This window comes from Perna viridis, chromosome 9 (genome assembly GCF_037379345.1).
Source record: "Perna viridis isolate PV_CMFRI_1.1 ecotype Kerala chromosome 9, ASM3737934v1, whole genome shotgun sequence".
NCBI classification, from domain to species: Eukaryota; Metazoa; Mollusca; class Bivalvia; order Mytilida; family Mytilidae; genus Perna; species Perna viridis.
This window is the reverse complement of record NC_142453.1, coordinates 20,059,861-20,086,640: the sequence shown is the minus strand read 5'-3', so window position 1 is coordinate 20,086,640 and position 26,780 is coordinate 20,059,861. Positions and strand designations below refer to the sequence as shown.

The following is a 26,780-nucleotide window of genomic DNA, read 5'->3' as shown; positions in this document are numbered from 1 at the left end:
CTCAAAAGTATAAAGTAAGATTTTTAAGTACCATTCTGTGTAAGAATCAGGCAACGGGTGGGGCATCATTTTTCTCAGTTTGATATTTTTGGCCTTAAATATATTCAGTACATCTATTTAGCAACTGGAAATCTATTAAAATTAATCCTGAAGCATCATTGATATATATATATTTTAACTGGTTATAAAAAAAAAGGAAAAAAGTGCGGTAAAATATCCAGCCATTTCTCCATAGTGCATTAATATTCAACTTAGATTCTTAGACAGAGAAGTACTTAAGGTACCAGTGTCGTATTGCATATCCCTGAGCGGGTGGATGCTATAAAAATATAGTGCATTTTCATTTTGTCTCTCTACAAACTAATGTTTTGTCAAAAGATATGAACAATGACTTATAAAATAGAGCAAACATCACACTGTAAGATGAAGAACTTTTTTAAAAGAAAATCTAACATAATAACATAAAAATGTTTCACTGAAAGGCGCCCGTGCAGGTCCGGGTGTTAAAAGAATAGGCCTACAGCAGCGCTAAGCTTGTCGTAAAAGGCGACTAAATAGTGCTTAGAAACCTAGCCGGGGGCTAGGCGCTCTGCCCACAGAGCAACTGGGATGTGTGCCCCAGGTGGTGGAATGGGGTACCCCTGGCGTGTTACATGCTGGGTTTGTCAGGCTATAATACGGAAAACCTGACCGCAAACCATAGTGGTGCACCGTGTTGGGAAAGATGCCACGTTCCTCGCACGTTAAAGAACCCTGCTGTGGTATTCGATAGGAGTAGGAACCTTTGCGCTCCGCCACAGGAGGCTAAATTGCCCGACCTTACCCATCCCCCTTTTTCCAGTGGCAATCAAAATTTGTCGACCCTATTATCCTTGTGTCCCATCCTTTTTTTTCATTTCATGTTCATTTAATCATCCATTTCATGTTCATCGTCTGAATATAGTGAAATATTGCTGCTCGGACGCTAAACCCCAACAAACAAACATCCACTGAAAAGGTTGGTTTGGTGAGTGCAAAACGATTGTGAAAGTAGGGAAAATGGCTATTTATAGTTCAAGACTACTTTTCTGTCCGATCTTTGTGGACTCACCCTATTTTCTTTGCGGGAAATTATTTTTTCACATGTCCTTAGAAATGCTACATCAGTGAAAATTTTATTGAATCAATTTACATATTTTTTAAAAAATCCTAAAAATATGCACTTCACTATAGAAGTCTATGGGAAAATTAATACGATACTGAGACCTAGTATTAAGTCTAACATACGCACTAAGAAAGATAACCCTGGTAGGACCGACCTTTGAACACTTGGAGCTCTCCTTTTTGAAGTGAGAAAAGAAGTAAACAAAGTTAGGACGATGGCAAGCCGGTGTTTACGAAAGCTTACAAAGTTTTCAAAATTAGCCAGTAAATGCAAGTATTTGTTAGTCTCTAAATTAAGCATAATTATAATAGCTCACTGTAGATAGCGTTTTTATATCACATTAGGGGGACGAAGTGCTTAAAGTTTCATAACCGCAGCTTACGTAAACGTGCAACTAAATCCGTTTTATGATTAGGCGCTGGATATAGTTTTTGTTTAGTCTACCACTGAACGCCTAAGAATTAAGATATCGTTTATATTGTGTAGTATTCGGAAAATGTTTTCATCACTGCTTTAATTTCAACCAGTTCAATTTATGCCAACAACAACCAGGGCGCTTGATATTTTGCATGTTCTGTAGACATATTTTCTACATGTAGTAATGTGCATGTATCACAATTTGGAAAAACCAATAACCACTTTATACGCTAGATACCACACATTTTTCTTAGATCACCACTGTGAATTAATAATGGGGAACAGAAAAGGGGCTTGGCTCTTATTTAGCTCATTTTATATAATATTCAGGAGTAGACATGTGAATCCATTTACAGCTAAAAAAGAGTATAGACCATGTCATCTGGATTCAATTACTGGTGTACAAGATTTTTCATCTTTGTGTATTTTTTTAACTGATCATTTAAATTGACACACATTCTCGCGATTTACATCTTAACTTAAAGTATCTTTTTTAAAAATCAAATCATACATGTACAATTGTGAAACCGATTTCTGCATGGCCTACGTTTTTTGCGCAACGTCACATCCACCTTATAATGAAGGTAAAATTAAGGCTCATTCAAAGAGAATTTGTTAAAATGGTAAGGGAAAATCAACTGGTGAAGAGGTTTCCCTAGAACTGAATTGAGAAAAATTTGTTTATAAAATGTGATTGTAAGATTACTCAACATACATTGATCTTTAATTTGAAAATTTTTTTTTTTCACGCTTGCATACACTTTATTAGAGCATGCACAGAATCATCTGATATTTCGCAATTTGACAAAATAAGGTCATGGTTTAGTAAAAAATAAAAAACTACCATTGCTGTTTCATAGATTTATTGAACTAAATACATGAAAGTACTATATCTCAACTTTGATTTGGCATTTTAATTATAAATTATTTAACTGTTACACTATTGTATTAAGTGTGAAAGTCTTAATTGCACAGACACCCCTACCAACTCTACCTATAGTTTGTTTCATTAAAGCATCTTTTCCCCATCTAATGGATTTTGTTTTGTAAATTGTCTTTTTTCATATTATTAGATTACAACATAAAGGTGTATAAGAAATACAATGTACTTAAAAAAAAATATGATGAAGAAGGTGTGACCAGAACTCTCATTGTGCCTATTTATAATACCTAAATGTAGAGGTGACAGCAAAGGCACTAAGAACATAGACCTTGAATTGATTTTAGATGTATGTTAAGAATAAGAAACATGTTCATTACAGATAACAAATGTACAAAGAAAAGCATGAAAGGTCACAATGTGTGGGAAATCACCACTCGCCAGCTCGCCAAATACGAGTAGATGTGTATTTTGGGGAGTTCTCATTAGCTTACGCTCGTCAATTTGGCGACTGTCATTTGATTGGCAAGTTCCAAGGAAAGTTAACCAGCCAACAGGTTATTTAATAAAACATCCCTTAACATCATACATTACAAATATGTTTTCTACATTTTAAGAAGTTTAGCTTGAATATATCCAATGAATTTTGGCATGATATGCACAATTTTATTGACTTGTAAAGCATTGTTTACGATATGCAATTTTATTGTCTTGTAAAGCATTGTTTACGATATGCAATTTTATTGTCTTGTAAAGCATTGTTTACGATCTGTCATTTTAATTTCTGGTAAACGGGATGCGACGGTCCTGATCTTTTATTAGTATTCAAACAACATTATTTTGGTAATTTAAGATATGTTACTTAGCAAATTAGTTGTTTAGTGTCAAAATAAAAATGAACAAGAAGCAAATGATAAACATTTACTTGTTTCATGATGATGAATCTGTTGAAATATAATTTTATTTTTAAAATAGGAGTTCAGAAATTGAGTACTTATTTTGTTACTGTAAAGTACATGATCAACTTCAATGGGAGGGAATATTCGAAAATGGAAAAATGTTTGATAAATTTAAAAAACAAATGAAAAGATAGTTATAGAAAGAAAAAGAAAGGAAAAAGATAGTCAAATCCAAGAGAAAACAGATGATAGTACAGACAAAAACAAATTGGCTAGTTGAATTTCAGTTTGGCTAGCAAGATCAATATTCCACTAGCCAGGATGGCAAGTTGGGAAAAAAAATGGTTTCCCACACTTGTCATTGTAATTTCACCATTCACTGAATTTATAATCATGGTAAAACTATATAAAACATGAAGAAAAGTCTCCCCACTTTTATCTCTTTTTTTGCAAAACTTCCTCATCTTTCTCATTCTCACCCCGTGTGGGTCCAGGTGTCAAAAGAATATGCCCACAGCAGTGCTAAGCTTGTCATAGAAGGCGAGTAATTGTGATTAGAATCCTGAACTGGGGCTAGGGCACTCTTTCCTACCGGTGCACCTGGTCCATGCTTCCAGTTTTTAGTGGAGTCCAAGTTGCTCATTTGCTTTAGTTACTTTGTATGTATGATTTTAGTTACTTTATGTTCTTTGTTGTGTATGTCTGTTTTCCATGTGACATTGTCTGGTCCTTGTCTCTGGATTACATTATTTTGATTACCGCTATGACCTTGGTTCCCTTGATTACTCTTCCATAAGAGCAACTGGGTTGTGTGCCCCAGGTGGTTGAATGGGGTAACCCTGGCATGCTACATGCTGGGGTCATCTGGCCATAACATGGAAAACCTGCCCACAAACCATAGTGGTGTATAGAGTACTGGTCACTCCCTCACCCCCTTTCCATCATCAATTAGGAGCATTACAAATGCTGTATTCTTTTAGTTGTTGTTTATTTATATGTGAATGATTCCATTTTTCAAAATTCAATTCATTAGATGTACTATGATGAAGCAGACTGTATTATGTAAATTGCAACAAAAACTTGTGTCTCATGATAGCTTCTTAAAAATGTGTAACTATAAACTTGGCATTTAAATTTGTATTTTTTCATTTTTAATGCATATTATGTACACGTTAATTGAGACAAAAACTTGTGTCTCGTGATAATGTTTTACTAATTTTGCATCTAAATTTGTAATTTTCATTTTTAAGCCATAAACAGCCCTACTGCAAGCCTGAGCTTTTTAAACAAGTGGTTTTTATCATCTTTATACTTTAACATAAAAAAAAATGTTTTGGTGGTGTTATTTTCTTCACTCTTTGGAGAGCTGGGCTTCACCCTTTCTTTTATTCCTTCATGGGATTTGGCTGATGTGTCATTTTTTTACACTTGTGAGTGATCTGAGCCAAAAATTCAAAATGTTCCAGTAAAAAAAAACAACTTAGCAAAAGTTTTCACTGGCAAGGTGTCATCAGAAAACAGGTTTTCCACATTTGTTCCTAGTTACATGGAGACAATAGGGGCCTCAAATGGGCAGAAAAATGCACTTTTTGTTAATTTTTTAATGAATAATGACTAATGACTATAAAAAGATTTTAAAAATCAGTACTAAATAGTAAGGTTAGAAACCTGATAAATCCATAGAATATATATCTATTGAACAAATTTTTAGGCTATTTGACAAAGCTGCAAGGCCTCCAGTTTTTGGTTTCAGCGAAGGGACTTCTGCTCCCTTTGAACCCCAATACAGAGCACATCCCACCTCTTGGACCTGGGCAGGATTTCTTATGTGTCCCGAAAGATGGCAGGAAATTGTCAGTTATTTTGCTTTAAGCCTTCCAATTCAAATAAGCCCAAAAAAAGTCCAGAGAAATTCATCACTCAGGAAAAAAGGGGCATTGTTTTAAAAAGAGGGGCATCAAAAAGTGTCAATATGAAGGAAAGGGTTAACTGAATGTATTTCAAGTGTTCAGTATTTTTATTGATAAAATCCATCAATTTTCATTATAAATTTAGTAGTTGATCGATTTTATTTTAAAAATAGATAAAAGTAGAAAGTTTGTTTCAATATATAATCCAGGAAATTTATTTAGTTTTTTTTATAAACACATACTACTGCATGTAGAGAGGAGATTGAAGAGAACACTAAATATCTCATATTATGGATACAAAATTCAACTGCTAATAAAATTCTTTGATCAAAAGTAACATAAACTTTTGGTTTACAAAACTCCCCCTATTTATGATGTGATAAAATTTCATTAAGGCTCATTACAATTCAGGGATAAAATTCTATATTATTGGAGATTTTATAAGTGATTTAGTAGTAGTCAAAATGAAACAAAATACTTCCAGCACTGGGGTACTAGAGTATGGAAGATGAAACCAACATTTATGCCACCATTTGCCGAAACTACGCAGACTTTTTGTATCGCGCTAGAACTCTAACAAATAGGCTTCTGGAACAGGGTTATGTTGCTACAAGATTGAAGTCATCACTACAGAAGTTTTATGGTCGTCATCATGAACTCGTGGATCGTTATGGTGTATCCATTAGCACCATGAAAACTGATTTATTCAACAGGTCATAGTTTTCCTTTCCTCGTTTGTCTACCCTGGACTTGACTTTTTATGAGCAACTCGGCAGGTGTTTCTAGAAAAAACAGAGGACACTTACCCTACCGGTGGACCTGGTCCATGCTCCCAGTTTTTAGTAGAGTCTGAGTTGCTCATTTACTTTTGTTACTTTGTATGTATGATTTTAGTTACTTTATGTTCTTTGTTGTGTATGTCTGTTTTCCATGTCTGGTCTTTGTCCCTAGATTACATTCTTTTGATTACCGCTATAATCTTGGCTCCCTTGATTACTCTTTGAATCGACAAATATTGCAGGAGTTATGGGACTTTTGCACTTCATTTATTTTTTGTGGCAGCGGGCAACATGAATGTGGCTATTGAAAGAAATCTTGTTAAAATTAATGTCTACTATAGATATGGCTTTTTAAATCGTGTTTGCAGATGGAAGTACCCGTTCATTATCAAGCCTAGCTGAACTACCTGAGACTCATCAGATGCTTCAGAAAACTTGCAGAGATTTTGCAGACAATGAACTTGTGCCAATAGCCGGACAATTAGACAAAGAACACAAATTTCCCCAAGAACAGGTCAAGTATTTACTATTTCTTTGTCATTAATTTTTTTTTCTTTAGTGTAATGTATAAATTTTGCTTTGGAAAAAAAAGCATAGGCTACTTATTTTCAATAAACACAAATGTTCAACTTTCAATCTATACATATATGCAACTTTCTTGAGACAACTCCTGTGTCCATCCCTCGACAGATTGTAAACGTTTTTTTGGACATGCACATACCAGGTTCTTAGTCATTATGTTGTACTTGTGTAATTGATACTGGTTAGTGAAATCAAATCAGTTCAGATTGGCTTATCATGGTAGTTATGCCACATCCCAACTGCTCATGCATATTCATTATTTTGAATTTTAGAAGCATGTGCAGTCTGGTAGATTTAAGGATCTTTTTATTATCTTAAGGAGTTTACAAGATATATTTGGAAGTGAATTTTTATAATGTCAGCACTGATGCTATATGTTAGTTAGTTGAATACTGCATACTATGTAGCTGCATTTTTACATATTATTTAGTCTATAATAAAATAATAGAGCTCTATCTTTTGTTTCCTTTTATTTATACTGCAAATAATTAATTGGATTTCAATACGTGCAGTTCGAATCTAAAAATTATGAATATCCATTGCCCTATTGGATATTTAACGATGGTTTTTTCCAATGGTTATCTATGATCAAGTTCAAAGGTCAGTGTCAGATTTAATTTTGTTTTCAGGGCAGTGGGATGCCATGCTTTATGTTGCAATAGTTTTTCACATTTTTCATCAATAACGAAAGTGTCTAAAAATATTTTTGTGTTTTTGTTTGAAACAGTTCGGGTAGGTAGGTTTAATCAAATGTACTTCTCTATTTATGGAGGAAGATATTGGGAGAACTTGGTATTTTAGCTCAATCAAATGTACTTCTCTTCTTATTTTAATGTACTTCTATTTTTACAGATAAAGAAGTTGGGAGAATTTGATATTTTAGTTCAATCAAATGTATGTCTGTTTTATAGATTAAGAAGTAGGGAGAACTTGGTATTATAGTTCAATCAAATACATTTCTCCATTTACAGATTAAGAAGTTGGGAGAACTTGGAATTATGTGTGTAGATATAGCAGAGTCTGAAGGTGGTACTGGTCTAGATTATTTAGCTTATGCCGTGGCATTAGAGGAAATCAGCAGAGGTTGTGCTTCCACAGGATGTATTGTTAGTGTAAATAATGTAAGTTTTGTGATGATAAACATTTTTAATACCCACACTGAAGGAGTGGGTGGTATATTGGAATCACCTTGTCTGTCTGTCATTCTGTCCACCCATCTGTCAGTCCAAATTTTGTCACAATTATCTCAGCTCCCAATGGATGGATTTATTTCAAATTTAGTGTGACTTCATATGTATTGGGCAAAGGTAGTATGTGATTTTTAGTGATGTTCAATATCAACTCTCTTATTTTTTGTTGGGCTTTGCCATTTTTCAATGTATGATATGATAGAGAAAATTTGTGTCACAAACATTTTGGCTTCCAATGGATAGTTTGATTTTAAATTTAGTGTGTTTCTTCATGTACGTGTAGATAGGGCATAAGTTGAAAGTGATTTTTATTGCTGTCCAACATCAACTTTCTTGTACATGTATTGGTATGCCTATTGTGACAGTGCGTGCAACTTCGTGTTTTTCATATCACATTCTAATATGATGTGCTTCAATGCTCTTTTGACCACAGCCACGGTAAAAAAGTGATAAATACATGACCAGCATTTTGTGCAACACATAGGCTGCTTCCATTCAAAATATAAAGAAACTAGTCCTATTAGAATTGAAATAAATCACAAAAACTCCATTTTATAGTTGTTTTACCAGGGTTTGGCCATTTATGTTGTTTAACCCCTTGCTGTCACTTGGGGTAAAACAATGTGACATTAATGATCAACCCATGGTAAACCATTGATGAAATGGAGTTTCTGTGATTGACACTATTATGTGAGAGATTTTTACATGAAAGCAAAAAAATTTATGTAAAAATTCAAATTATTTAGTTGTTTTTTTTCACAGAAAATATAGTCATTTTAACCAATCTAAAACTTTTATTTGGGAGATTCTAAATTATTCATTGATTTTGTGGGACTCCCCTTTAATGCGGAAGGTTTCTCAGGTATGACTGTTCCTTGTATGTATACCTCCTCTACATGCTCATTTTATCATCCATTTTTTCTTGTGGCATATGGTTGCCTTAAGATGAATACCTGTAACATAAAAATGATGTATTCACCTTTTCATGACTTATTATTAATAAATTTCAATGAAAAATATTGTATAAAATTATTTAAATGATCTGGAATGTCATCTATAATTTAATTTATGTCATTAACAGAAATAAATTGATGATTTTTTGCACATTTTATTTTTTCAGTCATTATATTTGGGACCAATCAAAAAGAATGCCAATGATACACAGAAAGAATTTTTCCAGACACCTTTCTTACATGGAGACAAAGTTGGATGCTTTGCTCTGAGTGAACCAGGTTTGAGATTAGACAATGTCAAAACTGCTTTCTACCATTCTAAGCCGGTGATTAAAAACGCATGTGACTTTTTAACCACAAGGTGGTGATTAAATTTCCTCGAGAGTTTTCTCGCCATTTAAATTTTCCAAGTTTTCTAACGATTTCTTGGGTGAAAGAGGTTCTCCTCCAATGGTTTGGGGGATTACAACATTTCTCCACTCTTGATAGTTAAATTTAACTAAATTTCAGCTTGGTAGCTGAAGCTAATGGGTTGAAATCTAGACTTTAATTATCTCTAATGGAGAAAACTTGTATCCCCTTTGGACTGAAGGAGAATCTATATTTAAACAAATAATTAATTAATTTTTTTCCTACAATTGTAATAGAGGGAATACCTTCCACAACAATTTATTTAGCGTTCTGTTATTAGGGCCTCACCACTAAAAGTGGCGGCCACCCTATAGTGATTACTCTGTCTGTCCATTACAGATTGTGTCCATGGTGTAACTGTTTTGTTCTTGGTATAGGCTTTTAATATTTTGCATGTATGTAGATCACCTAAAGATGATATGTTGTGTACCATGGTTATTGGCCTACGACCTTGAACTTTGACCTCACTGTTTTTCACTGATAATGTAGGCTGTAACTTTTTTGTCTTTCAGTGTGAGCTTTTGATATTTGGCATGTGGGTAGTTCACCTAAAGACAATTTGTCATGTATCATGGATATTGACCTATGATCTTGAACTGTGACCTCAAGGTCAAATTTCTGTTTTTGTGACAAACTTGTGTCCAGGCTGTACTTTTTTTCGTCTATTGATTTGGGCTTTTGATATTTGGCATTTAGTTTGATCGTCCAAAGAAGATGTGTCACATTTCATGGATAGTGGTTTATGACCTTGAACTTCTACTTCAAGCTCAAATTTGTTTTTTCGTTGACAAATTCTTGTCCAGGCTGTAATTTTTTTGTCTTTTGATGTGAGGTTTTGATATTTAGCATGTTGGTTGATTGCCTCAATTAAATGCATATATTTGGCTTAATTGCATTCCATTTTAATGATTTCTAGTTTTTGCTGCTTTACAGGAAATGGCAGTGATGCAGGTGCTGCCTCTACGACAGCAGTATTAAAGGGCGACCACTATGTATTAAATGGTACGAAAGCATGGATCACAAATGGATATGAGGCTGAAGCTGCTGTAGTAAGTATGGGATTATAGGCTTGTTTACTGCAAGAAAATTTTTTTATACCTCCAATTAAGTAGTTTTTTTTTTTTTAGTTCATCTGGCCAAAGGCCAGGTGAGTTATTGCCATCACTTGGCATCTGTGGTCATTGTCGTCCACGAAGTCGTCATTAACAATTTTTCAAAACTCTTCACTGGCAATACTTTTTTTTAACTTTTTATTTTTTTATTCAATAAGATACATATATACATAACAGACAGTTTAAACTACATGAAGAACATCACATGTTGTTTACTTAAACCACATCATTCTGTACATACAAACAACCAGCTTAATAATGAGATATATGCTTTATTCTATTGGGTTTATTAAAAATACAGTAAATAAGAGTTAAAAAAAGGAATAATTTGATCTGAAAAAAAAAAAAAAAAAAAAAAATTCTGGCTGAATGTTTACAACATTGGGATCATTAGGTTGCATTCAAAAATCTATAAGAGTTCCAAATTTTTTCAAAATTTTTCTCACGTTTGTTTTTCGCAGCTGTCATTTTTTCAATATTATACATATACTTCCTTTTTTCTAACATTCCTTGCACATTTAATGGTTTATTATAACACTTCATACTGTAAATATAATGTTTCATCCAAAGAATAATATTATTTTGTGGATCACCTTTACAACATTGTTTAATATTACCAAACAAAAATATGATTTTAGTGAATGCTATGCTTATACCATTATGAAGGAGCCATTGATAAATTTCTTCAATAAAATCCTGTACATGTTCACATTCCCATTACAAATGTTCAATAGTTTCTATTCCTGAATTACAGAAAGAACAAAATGGAGAGGAGGCATTGTCAACTATATTGATAAATTTGTTGGTTGTCAAAATCCTGTGATTAATTCTATACTGGAGCCAATGCAGTTTTGTGTTTTGTGTAACGACAAATGGAAGTTTATTAAAAACTTTCCAATTCTCAGTATCTACATTTAAAATTGTGCTCCACTTGGTGTTCCCTGTAGATGTACAATCATTTCTATTTAAAATACAATACATATCTCTTGAGCCCTTCTGACTCTTTAATATAGTTTTCACATGTGATGGAATGAAAGGAGATGCTAGTTTGTAGCTTTCCTTTGTAAACTGCTTACTTATCTTTGATGCCAGGGACATAATACTATTGTATTTCATTATATTCAAATTTACATCAAAAATATTTTGTAATTCGTCGTGTTTCAAAAAAGAAACATCTTCTCCAACCAAATCATTAACATAACGAATACCTCCATCAAGTCAATTCTTATAAAGAATTGGTCGTTGTCCAACTTTAAACAAATTATTCATCCAAAGAGGACTGGCTAAAAAATATTCCCATTTTTTATCTTTCTCTCTCTCCATTACCATTTCCCATGACAACAGAACATCTCGCCAAAAATCATTTTTAACATTTTCTCTTAAATGAGTTATATATGCTGATCCACAGGTGAACAATTTTTCTTTGTCTACCTGTGATAAGAAAATATTTTGCCAATTTCCTTCATTTCTAAAAAGTCTCCTTATCCATGTACATTTCATGGCTTGAATAAAAGCATTTACATTGATCATCTTAAGGCCTCCTTCTTCATAGCATTTCTGTAATACATCTTTCTTAACTTTATGAACAGGTGAATTCCACACAAATTTTTAAAAAATGTCGTTTATACATTTCACCATATCATCCCTTGGGTTTGGAAGTGACATTATAAAATGATTCAAAATTGGTAACAAAAGTGTTTTAACAACTGTTATTCTGCCAATTACTGTGATATTTCGTTTTGACCACTGGTTTATTATACTTTTGATCTTTCTGATACTTTTGTCATAATTTTGTTTTATCATCTTATCCATGTCGACCTCAAAATTAACACCTAATAATTTGAAAGATGTAACTCCCCAAGGAAGATTTTTCTCTCTTCATAAAACCTTAGAATACTTTTTGCTCCCAATCCAAACAACTTGAGTTTTTGAAAAGTTGATGTTAAGTCCCGAAATCTGGCCAAACCAATCAAGTTCATGTAATGCCTGGTTCAAGGAATCTTCCGAACCATCTAGAAGTAAAGATGTATCGTCTGCAAATTGGGACAATTTATGTTCAACCTGGATGACTTTGATTCCCTTTATGTCATTGTTCTTTCTAATTTTCATACCCAAAATTTCAGCACATAAGATAAATAAGTACGGTGACAAGGGGTCCCCTTGTCTACAACCCCATTCAATTAAGAAAAACTCTGAAAGATTCCTACCTGAATAACAGCGGAGTTTATGTTATTGTATAAAACTTCTGTCCATTTTATAATAGAATCCCCAAAGTTAAAGAACTTAAAAACATTTTTTCAAAAATCTCCATGTAATGGAATCAAAAGCCTTTTCAAAATCGATTAATAATAAAAGGCCAGGTATATCATTTTTTTCACTATATTGCATAATGTCATAAATAAGTTTAATATTCTCCCCTATATATCTTCCACTGATAAATCCAGTCTGATCAGTATGTATAAGATTACTCAAAACACTCTTAAATCTCATAGCTAAAGCACCAGAACAAATCTTAAATACTGTGTTCAATAAAAATATGGGTCTCCAATTCTTCAAAAAATATCTTGGTTTATTTCCCTTAGGTAGACAGGTAATAATCCCTGTTTTTGTGTGACAGATAATTCTCCCTTTTGGTACCCTGCATTTAATGATCTAACAACAAAATATTTTAAATCCTTCCAAAAAAAACTTAAAGAAGTCAGTAGAAAACCCATCAGAACCTGGTGTTTTATTATTTTTCATATGTTTTAATGCCAGACCAGCTTCATTAACAGTAATAATACCTTTTAAACTGTCTTTTTGATCATTGTTAACTTTGTAAAATTTACACCATCTAAACCTTGATTAATATCATCATATACATTGACATTGTCATTGTCTTTTTTCTTCTAAAGTGTTTCATAAAATTCCATAACCTGGTTTAAAATCTCTTTCTGATCTGTAACTACCTCCCCATTATCTTTTTCAACTTTAGGAATGATTTTACTCGTAAAGTTTTTAGATTCTAGACCACAGAAATAACTTTTTGGCTTTTCCCCTTCCTCTATCCATTGTACTCTAGATCTAACCATTTTACCCTGCAATCTCTCCTTTCTGATATTCTCCAATTCTTGCTTTTTTTGTTCTAATTGCTGTATTGAACCATTATCTAAATTTTCTTCTATATATCTTACCTCTTCCTTAAGTTTTTCCTCATTTTTGTTTTTCTCTCTCTTTTTAAAACTTGAATATGAGATGGATTTTCCACGTATTTCTATCAGTAAAGTTTCAAGAAAGATTTGATCATTTATAATGAATTCCATTGACTCATTATCAATATCTTGTATACTTTCATGATTATAAACTGGAAGACAATATTGTTTCTTTACATCAAATATCTTCTGATGTACAATTTTGATATATTCGTCATCATAAAGTAATGAGTTATTGAACTTCCATAACCCTTTCCCTCTAACAAATGGACAAATCTCCAATTCTAGTAATATCTTAGAGTGGTCTGAACGATAATTTGGTTCAACACAGCAATTTTTTAAAAATGATAACATACCCTCTGATATCATAAAAAAATCAAGCCTTGCTTGTTTTAGAGGGTTTTTCTTCCGCCAAGTAAATCTTTTTAATTTTGGAAAAAGCTCTCTGAATGGATCTACCAGAGATCTATTCTCTATTATTTGCAGTAATTTATCTCTAGCATTGGGGTTATTTATATGTAGTTAATTACTATAATCTAGATCTGGAGACAACACCAGGTTATAATCCCCACCTATTACATAATATTCATTCTCAAAGTCATCAATAACAGACATAATCTGGTCATAAAACGCAGGGCAGTCATTATAAGGACCATATATAGTAACTAATTTAAAACATATCTTATCAACCATAACATCTAAAGCTAAGTAATTTCCATTTTCATCTTTTTTTTCCTTTGTAATCTTGAATTCAAAATTATTATTAAATAGTATAGCAACTCCTCTAGAGTTAGTAGTGAAAGATGCAAAGAAGCAGTCAAAACCCCAAAGTGATCTAATATTGTTCTCTTGTTCAAATGCAAAATGAGTGTCTTGAAGGCAATATATGTTATACTTTTCTGATTTCAGAAAATTGAGAACATCCGTCCTCTTGGAGAGGTCACCTAATCCTTGACAATTGACTGAAAGTATTTTTAAAGACCCCATGGTTGTTGGGATATATAATAAATCATTTTAAAATTTTGACAACATAGACACAAAATAAACCATGTCTTAGGAATGCATAAAACAAAAACATAGTAATGTACATGTATATTCAGTATTCTAATGAAATGCTGTTTCATCAAAGTCACCAAGAGAACAGCTAAACAACCACAATGTTTTTTTGCCAGATAAAAGAAATATACATTATAAATAATAAGTAGAGAAAAAAGGTTAAAAGCAACATAAAGGCAGTCTGCAAACATTCAATTATGATGTCATATTTTTGCAGTATACATTTCATGTAAAAATATATAGCAAAGAGTTACATGTACGAGTACGTAATATTATGCATATATATATATATATACTAATATGCATTGAACTCAAATATTTTTTGTATCAAATATATTTTTAATGACCTTTCTGTTTGAAAATAAAATTTGAAACAGTGAATTCTGAATAGTACAATACAATGGATTGATAGGGTTGTGAAGTCACAACAACAGAGGTCTAGGACATGTGTTGTGTCTTCCCAACTCTCCAGCAATCCAACGGAAACAATGTACCAAAAAACTATGAAACAATACAATTGGGTTATCTCCCTTAAATTTAGCTTTCCTGTTAGTGTTGTTCATTTGCATTGCGATACAATAAATTGGGGTCACTTCCCTTTAATTGGACAACAAAATGAATTGTTCAAAATATAAGGTAGCGTTATCTCCCTTTGTTTCGATAATCATGTACTGTTTATCTTTAGTATTGCTAAACAATTAAATAAATTGGGTTTCTCTCCCTTTAAGTTAACCACTCAATGATGCTTTGATAAAAATCAAACTGATGTTAAATATATAAGTTAGGATTATTTCCCTTTAGTTTTAACAACTAATCTTTTAACCTTTGATGAAAGAATTGTTAAGTTGTAGAAGGAAACTTGATTTTAACCAAAATTTGATAAATAAAAGTCTTATCAAGTATTGATAGGAATGTGGAAATGTAATTTTGTATATAACTTTGACAGTTTTACTATATTTAGGCATACAATAATGTTGAAATTATATTTTGTATTCCATAATACTATACAAAGAGTAATTTAACATATACTACAATTTTTTTATGAACTTAAGGAGTCTCAACAGTTTGTGAGGTATAAGTTCTTCACTTTCACAGTTATTCCCCTTGCTGTAGTCTGAACTGGATATCGTCATAAAGATTAAACTTCAATTGCAGATCTTCTTCAGTCCTCCCATATATGCCACAGTTATAATACCACACCTGGTCAAACTCAGTAGTGTCATTTAAACATTTAATCAAGTTCATATTTCTCTGGGAAACATCATCAACAAATTTCACATTTCCCTTCAGCTCTTTTCTTTCTCGCATAACTTTTCTCTTAACATCACTGCTAAAGAGCTTCACAATGACTGGGTATGGTCCCGGTTTTTTGGTTGGGATCCTGTGAATAGCTACAACATCCCTATCCTCTATTTCACACTTCAGTTCATTTTTGCAAGTGTCCATAAAATCTTTTCTTAGATTTTGGTTTGTCTTGCGGGGAAAGTTCATAACTTTAATGTTATTTTTTCTTGAGTATTGCTAGTTATAGTTGCTACTAATATCTGCTTGTTCAGCTATTCTAGTTCTTTCGTTTAAGTCTTTCCTGATATTAGTAGTAGTACCATGCAGCACCTGTATCTTTCATTTTCTTCATCATTTTCTATAGACAAAGCATCTATCTTTTCCTGCATTTCGTTTGTAACTTCATTGATTTTTTCTTCAATCCTTTCTTCCATTTCACTTTCAATAGATTGTTTGAATTCATTAATCAACTTTTTTACAATAGAGCTAACCAATTGTTCTATATCATTGGTTTTAATTAAGTCCTTTGTCACTCTTTCAAGGTCTTGTTTACTTGTCACATAAATCTATCAAAAAGTATTATGCAATATTGCCATTATTTGTCCTTCAATTGGCTTACTGTAGACATCTAAATATACACATCAGATTTAGATGTTTAAGGTAAGCCAATTGATGGACAAATAATTGCAATATTGCACAATACTTTTTGGTAGATTTAAAGGTATAAGAAATGCTTTTTTTTTTTCATTTATTTTCATGTGAACCAAAAAAATAGCTTTGAAAGACCTAATGACTTCAGTTCTTAAATATTCCTTTCTCTTTCAGGTATTTGCAACAACGGACAAAAGTATGAAACACAAGGTAAATTTTACATATTTAAAAAAAAATAAAAAATTGTGATTTGTGATGATGTGATCAGAGGTAACAGTTACAATGGCAATTGCTGATATTTTTTTCAGTGAGGGGGGTATTATGATAAAAGCATGAGGTACAATTTATCAAATGTACAAAATGTTAAGTAGTAAGGAAAAAGGTTAAAGTTGTGGAAAGTATTTGTAATGGTTTTTATACCCTGCCATACAAAGTGGTGTGGTTTTTTATGATACCCTCCAAAAAGTTACATGTCCATCTGTCTGTCTCCCCCCCCCCAATAGTTACAAGATGATAACTTAGAAACAGGTCGAGGAATTTTTTGTTTACATTGTATAGTTGTTTAGTACCATAAATTACTGTTAAAATACTATTGTTCATAGGGTACCAATTTTTGTGTTTTTTATGGGTAGGCCAAACCACGAAATTTGGTTTCCAACGTAGTGGTGATTTCTATTGATGTGTATACTGAAAACCTCGAAACAACAAATTCAAGAATCCATACTTGGGTTTCTTCACTAATCCATGAAAATTGGTATCCACAAATTAAAGTACTTTTACAGTACTGATTAAGGTTGATTTTCAGGAAAATTAAATTTGTAGTTTTTTCAAGGCCATTTTGAATATTTTTACTTCCCCCTTTATTCACCATTTTGTGATTAATGTCCTATGTTTTTGTCTATTACAGGGTATTAGTGCCTTCTTGGTACCAAAGCCTACAGAAGGTTTATCACTAGGGAAGAAAGAAGACAAATTAGGCATTAAAGCTACATCTACATGTTACCTTATATTTGAAGATTGTAAAATTCCCAAGGAAAACCTACTTGGGAAGCCAGGCATGGGGTTTAAAATAGCTATGGTAAGTAAAATACCCACAGAAAAATTACTAGGGCAGTCAGTCTTTCTTGTTGTTTGCTCTTTCATCAGTTTCTGTGTATTTACCCATGGATTTCCCCTATTTGATACCGCTCTTATTTTTTAGTGTTTCATTAATTCTTCTTTTCTATAGATACATAACTTCTCTCAAACATCAATGGGATGGAAAGTCTTCAGTTTGTTTGGTTTTTTTTTAAATTTTGGTGCATTTACTCTTGATGTGCTGACACTTTGCTTGTTTAGTGTTGAATTTTCTGATCAATGGAAGATTTCCCAGTCTTAAATTTGACCTACTATGATATTTATTTGCCTCATACTCTGCATGGGAGTATTTATAGATTTTGAAAAGCGGATTCCAGAGGATTTCCAGGCTATTATTTGCTCATTTTTGTCCAGATTTTGTACAAAACCAGAACTCTCCTTTTGATCTGCCTGTCCGTGTGAAGAATTTTTCTATCAAGAATAATAATTTCAATAATTTCAAGAAGACTTTTAAATTGTTATTTAAAAGCACTTTCAGTTTATTTTTACACATGTACGCAAAAAGATTGACATTGAAATACCTTACCTTAATTCAACTTATGAAACAGTTCACATGTTAATCATTCCACTATGTTAAACCTAAATAAATAGTGATTCTTTTGCATGTATGATATTTTATCAAGTTTTAATTTATTTTGTAGCAAACTCTAGATGCAGGAAGAATAGGAATTGCAGTACGATATTTTATCAAGTTTTGTTTTACATTGTAGCAAACTCTAGATGCAGGAAGAATAGGAATTGCAGTACGATATTTTATCAAGTTTTATTTTATTTTGTAGCAAACTCTAGATGCAGGAAGAATAGGAATTGCAGTATGATATTTTATCAAGTTTTATTTTATTTTGTAGCAAACTCTAGATGCAGGAAGAATAGGAATTGCAGTACAATATTTTATCAAGTTTTATTTTATTTTGTAGCAAACTCTAGATGCAGGAAGAATAGGAATTACAGTACGATATTTTATCAAGTTTTGTTTTACTTTGTAGCAAACTCTAGATGCAGGAAGAATAGGCATTGCAGCTCAAGGTATTGGTATTGCTCAGGTAAGTATATAAGTAATAGTACCTGTATTTACATGGTGTATTATACTGAATATCATCAAGTGATCGATTCTCCTAACATCTGATCCACCATTCTTTGATAGATACTGATTAATCTCATTACTCTTTGCACAATTCATTGTGTCCCCTTTGTGTGGTTATTTACCAACAAAGTTGATGTATTTGTATTTTGGTGGAAGTATAAAAAGTGAAAAATGGAAAGGATAAAGAAAGATTTTTGATTGGAGTGGGTGGTATTCCGGATGGAAGGGTGATATACCAGAATAATTCATTTTTTAAATCAATGAAAGATAAGGTATAATATTTTCACATATTGCCAAAGTATAAATACTAAGCACATTATGTACACAAAAACCCACAAAAATATTGTGCAACAATACATTATAGAAAATAAGCATGATATTAAGGTATAAGCTAACAGTCGTTTGTTTTACAGTAAAATACAGTCGAACCTCGATGTGTCGAACTCGGATTAGTCAAAATCTCAGATAACTCGAACTAATTACAAAGTTCCAGCCCTTACTCCAATACAATTTCTCCTTGGATGACTCGAACTCGGATAACTCAAGTTAATCAATCAGTCCCATCGATAGGACTTCGTGGTTAATTAACCCCGATGTCTCGAAGTCAACTAATTAGTCGGAAAACTGATTGCTTTATTACCCACCATGATCGAAGTGTGTTTTAACAACAATTAGCATGGCTTTTAAAATTAATTTGTTGACACTCTTTATGGTTTGATTTGTTTATTTAATTAATTTAAAATTGCACGTATTGTTAAAAGAAATGAATTTTATTAATAACACATTGAAAAATTTTATAAAAAATACAGATGAATTGTATTATGGTATCTGACTATTTAATGAAACATCAAACAGACAATAGTAAGGGTATTTCAACGACTACATTCATTTCACTAGTGAATTTGAAATTTTACCGTAATATTGTAGAGCATATGGTTTGACAATACTCCTGATCGTGAAACAAACAAAGCATGTTATGAACTATGACGTTTTTGATATAGTAGAAATAAAAAGGAATTTAATTAAAACACTCGGTGCCATTCAGTATTTCAAACATGATATACAACATACAAAAAAAATGTCTTATGATATGAAACGCATGACATTAGGAAGTACTGTGTAAAGTGAAGTACATGTACATGTACAACTATAATAAGTGATGTAACTACGGTACAGAAACAATCATGGACCAGACTACTAGTATTTCCGGTTTATCATCGACTTCGGATTACTTGAACCTGGGATAACTCGAACATTTTTGCATGGTCCCTTCGACTTCGACTTAACGAGGTTCGACTGTATAAACATTTTGAATGCAACACAAAAGTATTTATCTCCAACTTTTACACAAATGCCATTTATTTAGAAAAAATATCTACACCATACCCTGAAAAAAACATCAATCCATTTAATCGTATACGGTGTGAAATCCCTCGAGACAAATATTAATGTATTTTTAAACTGGGTAAATGAAACACCTGTCTAAGCCAAACAAAAAGTACAGTCTAACAGGGCTCCAGTTTAGACAGGTTTAAGAAGAGGATGCTTACCCTACCGGTGCACCTGGTCCATGCTCCTAGTTTTTAGTGGAGCCCGAGTTGCTCATTTACTTTTGTTTCCTTGTATGTAATATTTTAGTTACTTAATGTTCTTTGTTGTGTTTGTCTATTTTCCATGTCTGGTCTTTTTGTCCCAGGATTACATTCTTTTGATTTCCGCTAGAATCTTGGTTCTCTTGGTTACTCTTTCATTCTACTTGATCTACCAATATCTATAATCACTAATATGTTAAGATATTCCATAGGCTTCTTTAGAGTGTGCTATAGATTATGCTCAGAAGAGACATGCATTCAACCAACCCATATCCAAGATGCAAACTATTCAGGTATGATTAAATTGTATGCTTTTATTTATACCTATTAATTTATGTAGAAGATGATATTGGAGATTCTCCCCTATTGACACTGTTTCATATGGAAGTCTTTACCTAAAAGACAATTTTTATATAAAAATTCAATTATTAAGTATTTTTCGCAGATAATATAGTTATATCAACCAAAAACCTACCACAAGTTTTACATTTTTATGTCAAAGATTCTTAATTGTTCATTAATTATGAGAGATTATGATTAGGACCTTGTCTAGCTACTGTCCAAATTACAAAAAATGTTCATGGGAGTTTTCATGCTTGAAATGATCTTTAGGGACAAATAAAACTATTTCAGGGGCCTTCAAATTCATGTAAGGTGTGCTTTTCTAGCATTTTTATGAAAAACAAATGCAACACTTATTTGAATACTGGGTTGTGAATTGTGGTTAATATTGCTCTTTTGAACACTTAAAATTCGTAGAAAACCACCACAAATGGTGACACTTGGCAGGTACTAGTATGTGAAGAATTTTACTTATCAATAATGTATGGATTCAATGTTAACAGAGCTTGTAGGAACATTTTTTCTATCATTTTAGAATTCTGGTAAAAGGTTTTTTAAAAGGTTAGATCAATATTAAAGAAAAAGTTGAATGAATTATGTGTTTAATTTACATTTTCAGTCCAAGTTAGCAGATATGGAATTAAAAATCCAAAGTGCCAGATTGCTAAACTATAAGGCTGCTATGCTCAAAGATAATGGAAAACCATTCTCAAAGGTAAGGAGGAATAAGTATTTTATATTTAAACAAGCTATGGTGTTGAAATTAAGGAGGTAGACCTAACTGTTGAAATCAGGGATATGTTTGTATCATATTCAATTTCACCAAAGCCTTTCAAGCTTTCCTTTGAAACAGAATTAAATCAGTCCAAGTTACTTTGATGCTTACATGAGATTGATGTAAAATGCTGAATACAAATGTTCCAATGATTTTTAAGAGTTGTGTCCCTTGCCCTAGGTCTGCCTCCTTAAATAATGTGAGTTAATATTTTGCAATATTATACTTTTAAGGTTTTTTTTATTTGTTCAATTTCTTAGATACATCTGCTGGTCCATATGACATTACATGGACTGGTAGGTAATTATATGGACCGCATTGCTTTCAGTTAAGAACATGACATCATAATTTAAGAGTTGTGTAATTTTTTCTCTTTTCTCCCACACAATTGATCAAGAGTAACCTACATTCAAAAAGAGTAATATAGCAAATAGTTGATGATACTGTGGTTCAAATTACACTATATGGATTGGTCGGTTGCCCTAAAAATTATGTGGACCAAAGCGTAGCTGAGGTCCATATAATTTTTTGGGGGGAGACCAACCAGTCCAAGTATTACCATATGACCCTCAGCATCAAGAACTATTGGCTATTTTCAGATTTCACAAGTTCTATAACCTTTCCCCTATGATTCCTCTGGAATATTTTGCTGCATGACATTTGGTATCTACTATGGCAGAAATTTTCTGTCCATTTATTACATCACCAGTTGTTATTGGAAAACAAAGTAAGAAACATCACTTTTGACCAATCAAATTATATCAACTGTGTGTCATGTCACAATCACACAACAACCAATCACAAGGACAGATTTTCATATCACTAGTTCATATCACATTGCCCTATGCTGTGATACTGCAAAATATCTAGCCTTCGGAGAAGTAGTTAAAACAACCAAATCACAGAGAATATGTGCTTATTTTATTGCAATCTTTTCATATCATGGAATTTGATTACAAACTTGTGCAACAACAAAATTTTCTGTTTACTAACTCTGTCGATTCTTTGACTGCAGGGTTTTAATATAAAGTTTTGTGGCCATTTTTTCTGCAATTAATTTTCATAGTTACTTGATAGTTTGACACAAGGTGTGGCATATCAGAGGATGTGATTTTGGAACTTCCAGTTTATATTTTGAGCAGAGTTGTTAAATGAAATTTTTGTACATTTTTCTCTGTAACTATGTATCACAGTCATTTGATATTTTGAAACAGGCTTTATACTAGATGTGCCAACACATAGGATTCGATTTTAAACTTTTACAACAGCAACTTCTAGTATGCCAACTCTGTTTAAATTTTGACCATATTTTATTTATAGTATGTTTTTGTTATATTTTTTTGCTGCAACCATTTGTCACAATTTTTTGATATTTTGACACATGCTTTATATAAAAGAGTAATCAAGGAAACCAAGGTTATAGCAGTAATCAAAAGAATGTAATCCAGGGACAAAGACCAGACATGGAAAACAGATATACACAACAAAGAACATAAAGTTGAGCAACTCGGACTCCACTAAAAACTGGGAGCATGGACCACATGCATGTATAAGTTTGCCATATCTTAAGATTGAATTTTAAACTTGTTTGTCTACTTGCTTTACATTTTGCTCACAGTTTTTTTGTTCAAAAACTTGAACTGTGGATCAGTTGATGCTAATGATGTCACAGTACTGATCCAAGTTATACAAAATAACATATATTGCTTAAATAGTCTAGATCCAACCCATTCAGAGACTTTGTCATAAATCAAATTAAATTGTACATTTATATCTTAAATTGTTCATTTGGAAATGACAGGAAGCAGCTATGGCCAAATTAGCAGGATCAGAGGCAGCAACTTTCTGTAGCCACCAGGTAAGATATATCGAGTATATTTTATAGATTCAGTTTCCTTGGTGAGGTTAAAAAATGCCTATTCAATTTGTTTGATGTACTTATACATTTTCCATGCCTGTCAATTTTGGGATATAATGTAGTTTATCACTCTCTGTCTGTCTGTCTTCTTATAGTAAAACCTTACAGTAACATTAAACACTTATTGATATTGTTTTTGTATAACTTAGTCTTCATTGACATGATATTACCTTTCATTTTTCTTTGTTTAAGAATAATGGGATTTTTTAACACTAATGGGGAGGGGGGAGCTTGCAAGCGCAGCCTTTATAATATCAAATCATCAGACCATTTTCAATTGAATTTTTAAAATTTTATTTCTCTTTGCTTACTGATGATTAACAAAACGAGTTAAGGTTGTTATGGAGTTATCTCTCTTTGGATGGACATAGAGAGATAAAGGAAGAAATGACAAATATATTGAATCTCAGTGGTGCTTTGGAAAGTCAATAAGAAGTTGTTTTGAAACATCCTCTAAAAAATTGGGGCTTCAATAACAAACATCATAGTAGGAAGGCTATTTATTTCTGCATCTCTACTAGCCCAATAGTCATGTCCTTTGCTGAGGTAACTTTTTTAATCTGACATATATGCTTCCCAGTTTCATAAGAGAGAGGCCCAAGCAAAATAAAGTCTTAACATTACAAGATGGCATAATTATATGAATTCTATCCATTAATCTTAATTACATGAACTATCAGCTTCATAATTTTGTACCCATTTAATGATAAGAATTATTGATTGTTTGCCACTATTAGATTGGAATATGATTGCCAGCATACCTGTACAAGTCCTTGTAAAAATCAGGCAAAATTAGAAACGTGCATGTTAAAATCCCACTTACTTGACAGTGTACTTCAAATCAAGGAAGTAATGACCACTGTTTGACTGGTACATATGCATCACTGAAGGATGTTTGGAAATTTTGATTAGAATGTTAGAAAATTTAGGTTTTTGACAGAGTTATCTGCTCTTGAAATCCTAGGTTGCAGTGCATTTGAATGAATTTACTTAAATGAGATTGAGAATCTTTGTTTCTTGATTCTGATGGTACAAATAGCCAAAATGAGTTATTACATACCATGCTTCACTCACTGCCTGATTCTTACAGAGACTGGCAACTTGTTGTTTCATATGTACCCTAATATTTGATCTTGTTTTTCCCTAATGTAATGCATGTATTACTATCTTTTTAGGCTATCCAAATCCTTGGAGGCATGGGCTATGTTACAGACATGCCTGCAGAGAGATATTACAGAGATGCTAGAATTACTGAAATCTACGAAGGAACCAGTGAAATACAGAGACTTGTTATAGCCGGCAGCTTACTAAAGGAGTATCAAGCAGTTTAACCCATAAGATAAATGTCATTTTATATAAATACTGTGATTTATGAAGGAAAAGACTTTTCATTCATGATTGTGACAGACTTGCATTGATGGTTAAAATGTTTGTGATATTACTGTATAGTTGTGACATATGTTAGTGTATGGTACTTGGTACATTAAAGCAGCATCTGTTTGGATGAAATAAATATATTTGTATCATTTAAACAGTGTTTATTGATTGTCATTGTTGTGTGCTGAGTGTAAGAAGCTCCTGCTGTTTGATACACGAATGTATCCTTTAGAAACAAAATCCTGAAGAAACCATAGAAGTAGTAGTCTTTATAAAAATCAGAAAGGAGGTGATTCATGCATATCAAAAACTCAACAAATTTAGTTTAATTTCTTGATCAGAAACAGTTACAGACCACATGATCTTAGTTTTTCATTAGGGTGCTGTGCTTTTGAGATAAAATTTATATAGATTGTACATGAAGCTATCACACTGCAAGAGTTATCGTTCTTGATTTGGTATAATTTGGTTGATTTAAGTGGGAGGTTAAAGGGGAATTTTTTCAAAAGTATGTATATAAATACAGAAAGGACTATTGTCACATAAAAATATAGCATATGTAGACCAAGGAAGCATCATTTGTTCTGTGGGTTTTTCTACACCATGAATCACCTTACCATAGGCCGTGTCTGAATTTTATATGGACAGGTACTTAAATATACAAATAAACAAATGGTTTGTGCCTTAAGCCTCATTGACACTATAAAGTTTTCTTTCCATCAAAGAAAACTTTGATTAAAAACTTAGATGGACCTGGATGGAATAGAATCTCCTCCTATTTTTCTCACTTTAAGAAAACTTTGCCAAATTTTTTAAGCTTTTTTGGTAGTGTCAACCATGAAAGAAAATATAAAAGTTTTATGGAAAATTAAAGACATGTAAAGTTTTTGGACTAAAGAAATGATAAATATTTTGATAGAAAAAGTTCAGAGCATAGAGTCAATTTGGAATAGCAAAGTGAAAGTGGTCCATGTTCTCTGATCCAAGGTTTTTTTTAGGAAACTAGATAATGTCATTTGGGTTTTGCATTTTTCCCAAAACCTTGAGCTGAAAAATTGCTCTGTCATCCTAATCCTTTAACCTATGCATTCACCATTATGCACCTCCATTTCCTGTGAAATAGATTACACTTTTACATAACCAATTATAGATTGTTATAATAGAATAGACAAATATCAAGCATTTATCTACAGCATTTCTGTCCTAATTTCTGTTTATTATACAGATATGATCAGATCTACTTTACATATCAAGTTTCTTGTTCTGGCATTACCATTTTAATGAGATTCACAATTTAAGTAGGTGAAAGTGGTCATATAATTATATTTCATCAAATGTTCAAGTGTCTATGTCAATACTCTATACCGATTTATAAAACTTTCACAGTTTGACAATAGAATGTTGAGGGGCTGTTGACCCGAAACTGTCAAAACACTTGATTTTCTTGTTTTACTTTCCAAAGTAAAAAAATCTGACTGACATTTTTTTTTCATTTTTTGACTTCTCCTCTTCCCGATATAATTCTCATTTTGTAAGAAAATTTAAATAATTTTGTGCTTTTGGCATAAATGAGTAAACCCTCCTTTTTGTTTTTGTTTGTTTTTTGTATTTGCGGGGTGTATCTCTCTAGGTCCTCTCATGCTTAGCTAAGGGTATCAATTTGCAATTTCTTACTATAGAATTAACCCGTCTTTTTTTCAACATTTGACCTTTTATTTCACATCAATAGTGTTGTGGTTACATACAAATTCATATTGCTCGCCCGTCTGTTGAGAGTCACGTGACAGGAGAATTTGCCCTCATCTCTTGGATGACAGAACTATTCGTGCATGATTAAATATGTATTTGATGATTAGAAAAAAAAAAGGTTTTATTTCATTGTTCAAACATTGAAGTACATTGAAGTTGCAATCGGTGTTCAAATTTCTACTTACAAATCTAAATTGTTCAGTATAGAATATTGGATCATATTTTTTTACGCCCATGACCGAGTAAAAACAAAGATGGGCTATAATTTGCAACTTCCCATTTCCCATTTTACATCCCATTTCGCTAATAAATGGTTGATGCCTTACTATACTTACACGTAGCTTCTT

General features: G+C 32.3%; 1 protein-coding gene and 1 pseudogene across 2 annotated transcripts; one reads left to right on the top strand and one right to left on the bottom strand.

Annotated features, from left to right (window-relative positions):
* Window positions 1-1,288: 1,288 nt before the first annotated feature.
* On the top strand, window positions 1,289-24,839 carry LOC148607246 (short-chain specific acyl-CoA dehydrogenase, mitochondrial-like). Of its 2 annotated transcripts, none has more exons than XM_088545518.1 (12): window positions 1,289-1,413; window positions 6,398-6,543; window positions 7,583-7,732; window positions 8,922-9,033; window positions 10,099-10,214; window positions 16,634-16,669; window positions 17,367-17,537; window positions 18,583-18,639; window positions 20,485-20,565; window positions 21,234-21,329; window positions 23,191-23,247; window positions 24,483-24,839. In XM_088545518.1, exons 1-12 carry the CDS (start codon window positions 1,359-1,361, stop codon window positions 24,636-24,638), a joined length of 1,233 nt encoding a protein of 410 aa, XP_088401644.1. In that variant the 5' UTR covers window positions 1,289-1,358; the 3' UTR covers window positions 24,639-24,839. The 2 variants fall into 2 exon arrangements, with proteins under 2 accessions (XP_088401644.1, XP_088401643.1); XM_088545517.1 differs by lacking the exon at window positions 1,289-1,413 and adding an exon at window positions 2,517-2,998.
* Window positions 15,620-16,436, bottom strand: LOC148607247 (uncharacterized; annotated as a pseudogene).
* Window positions 24,840-26,780: the final 1,941 nt, after the last annotated feature.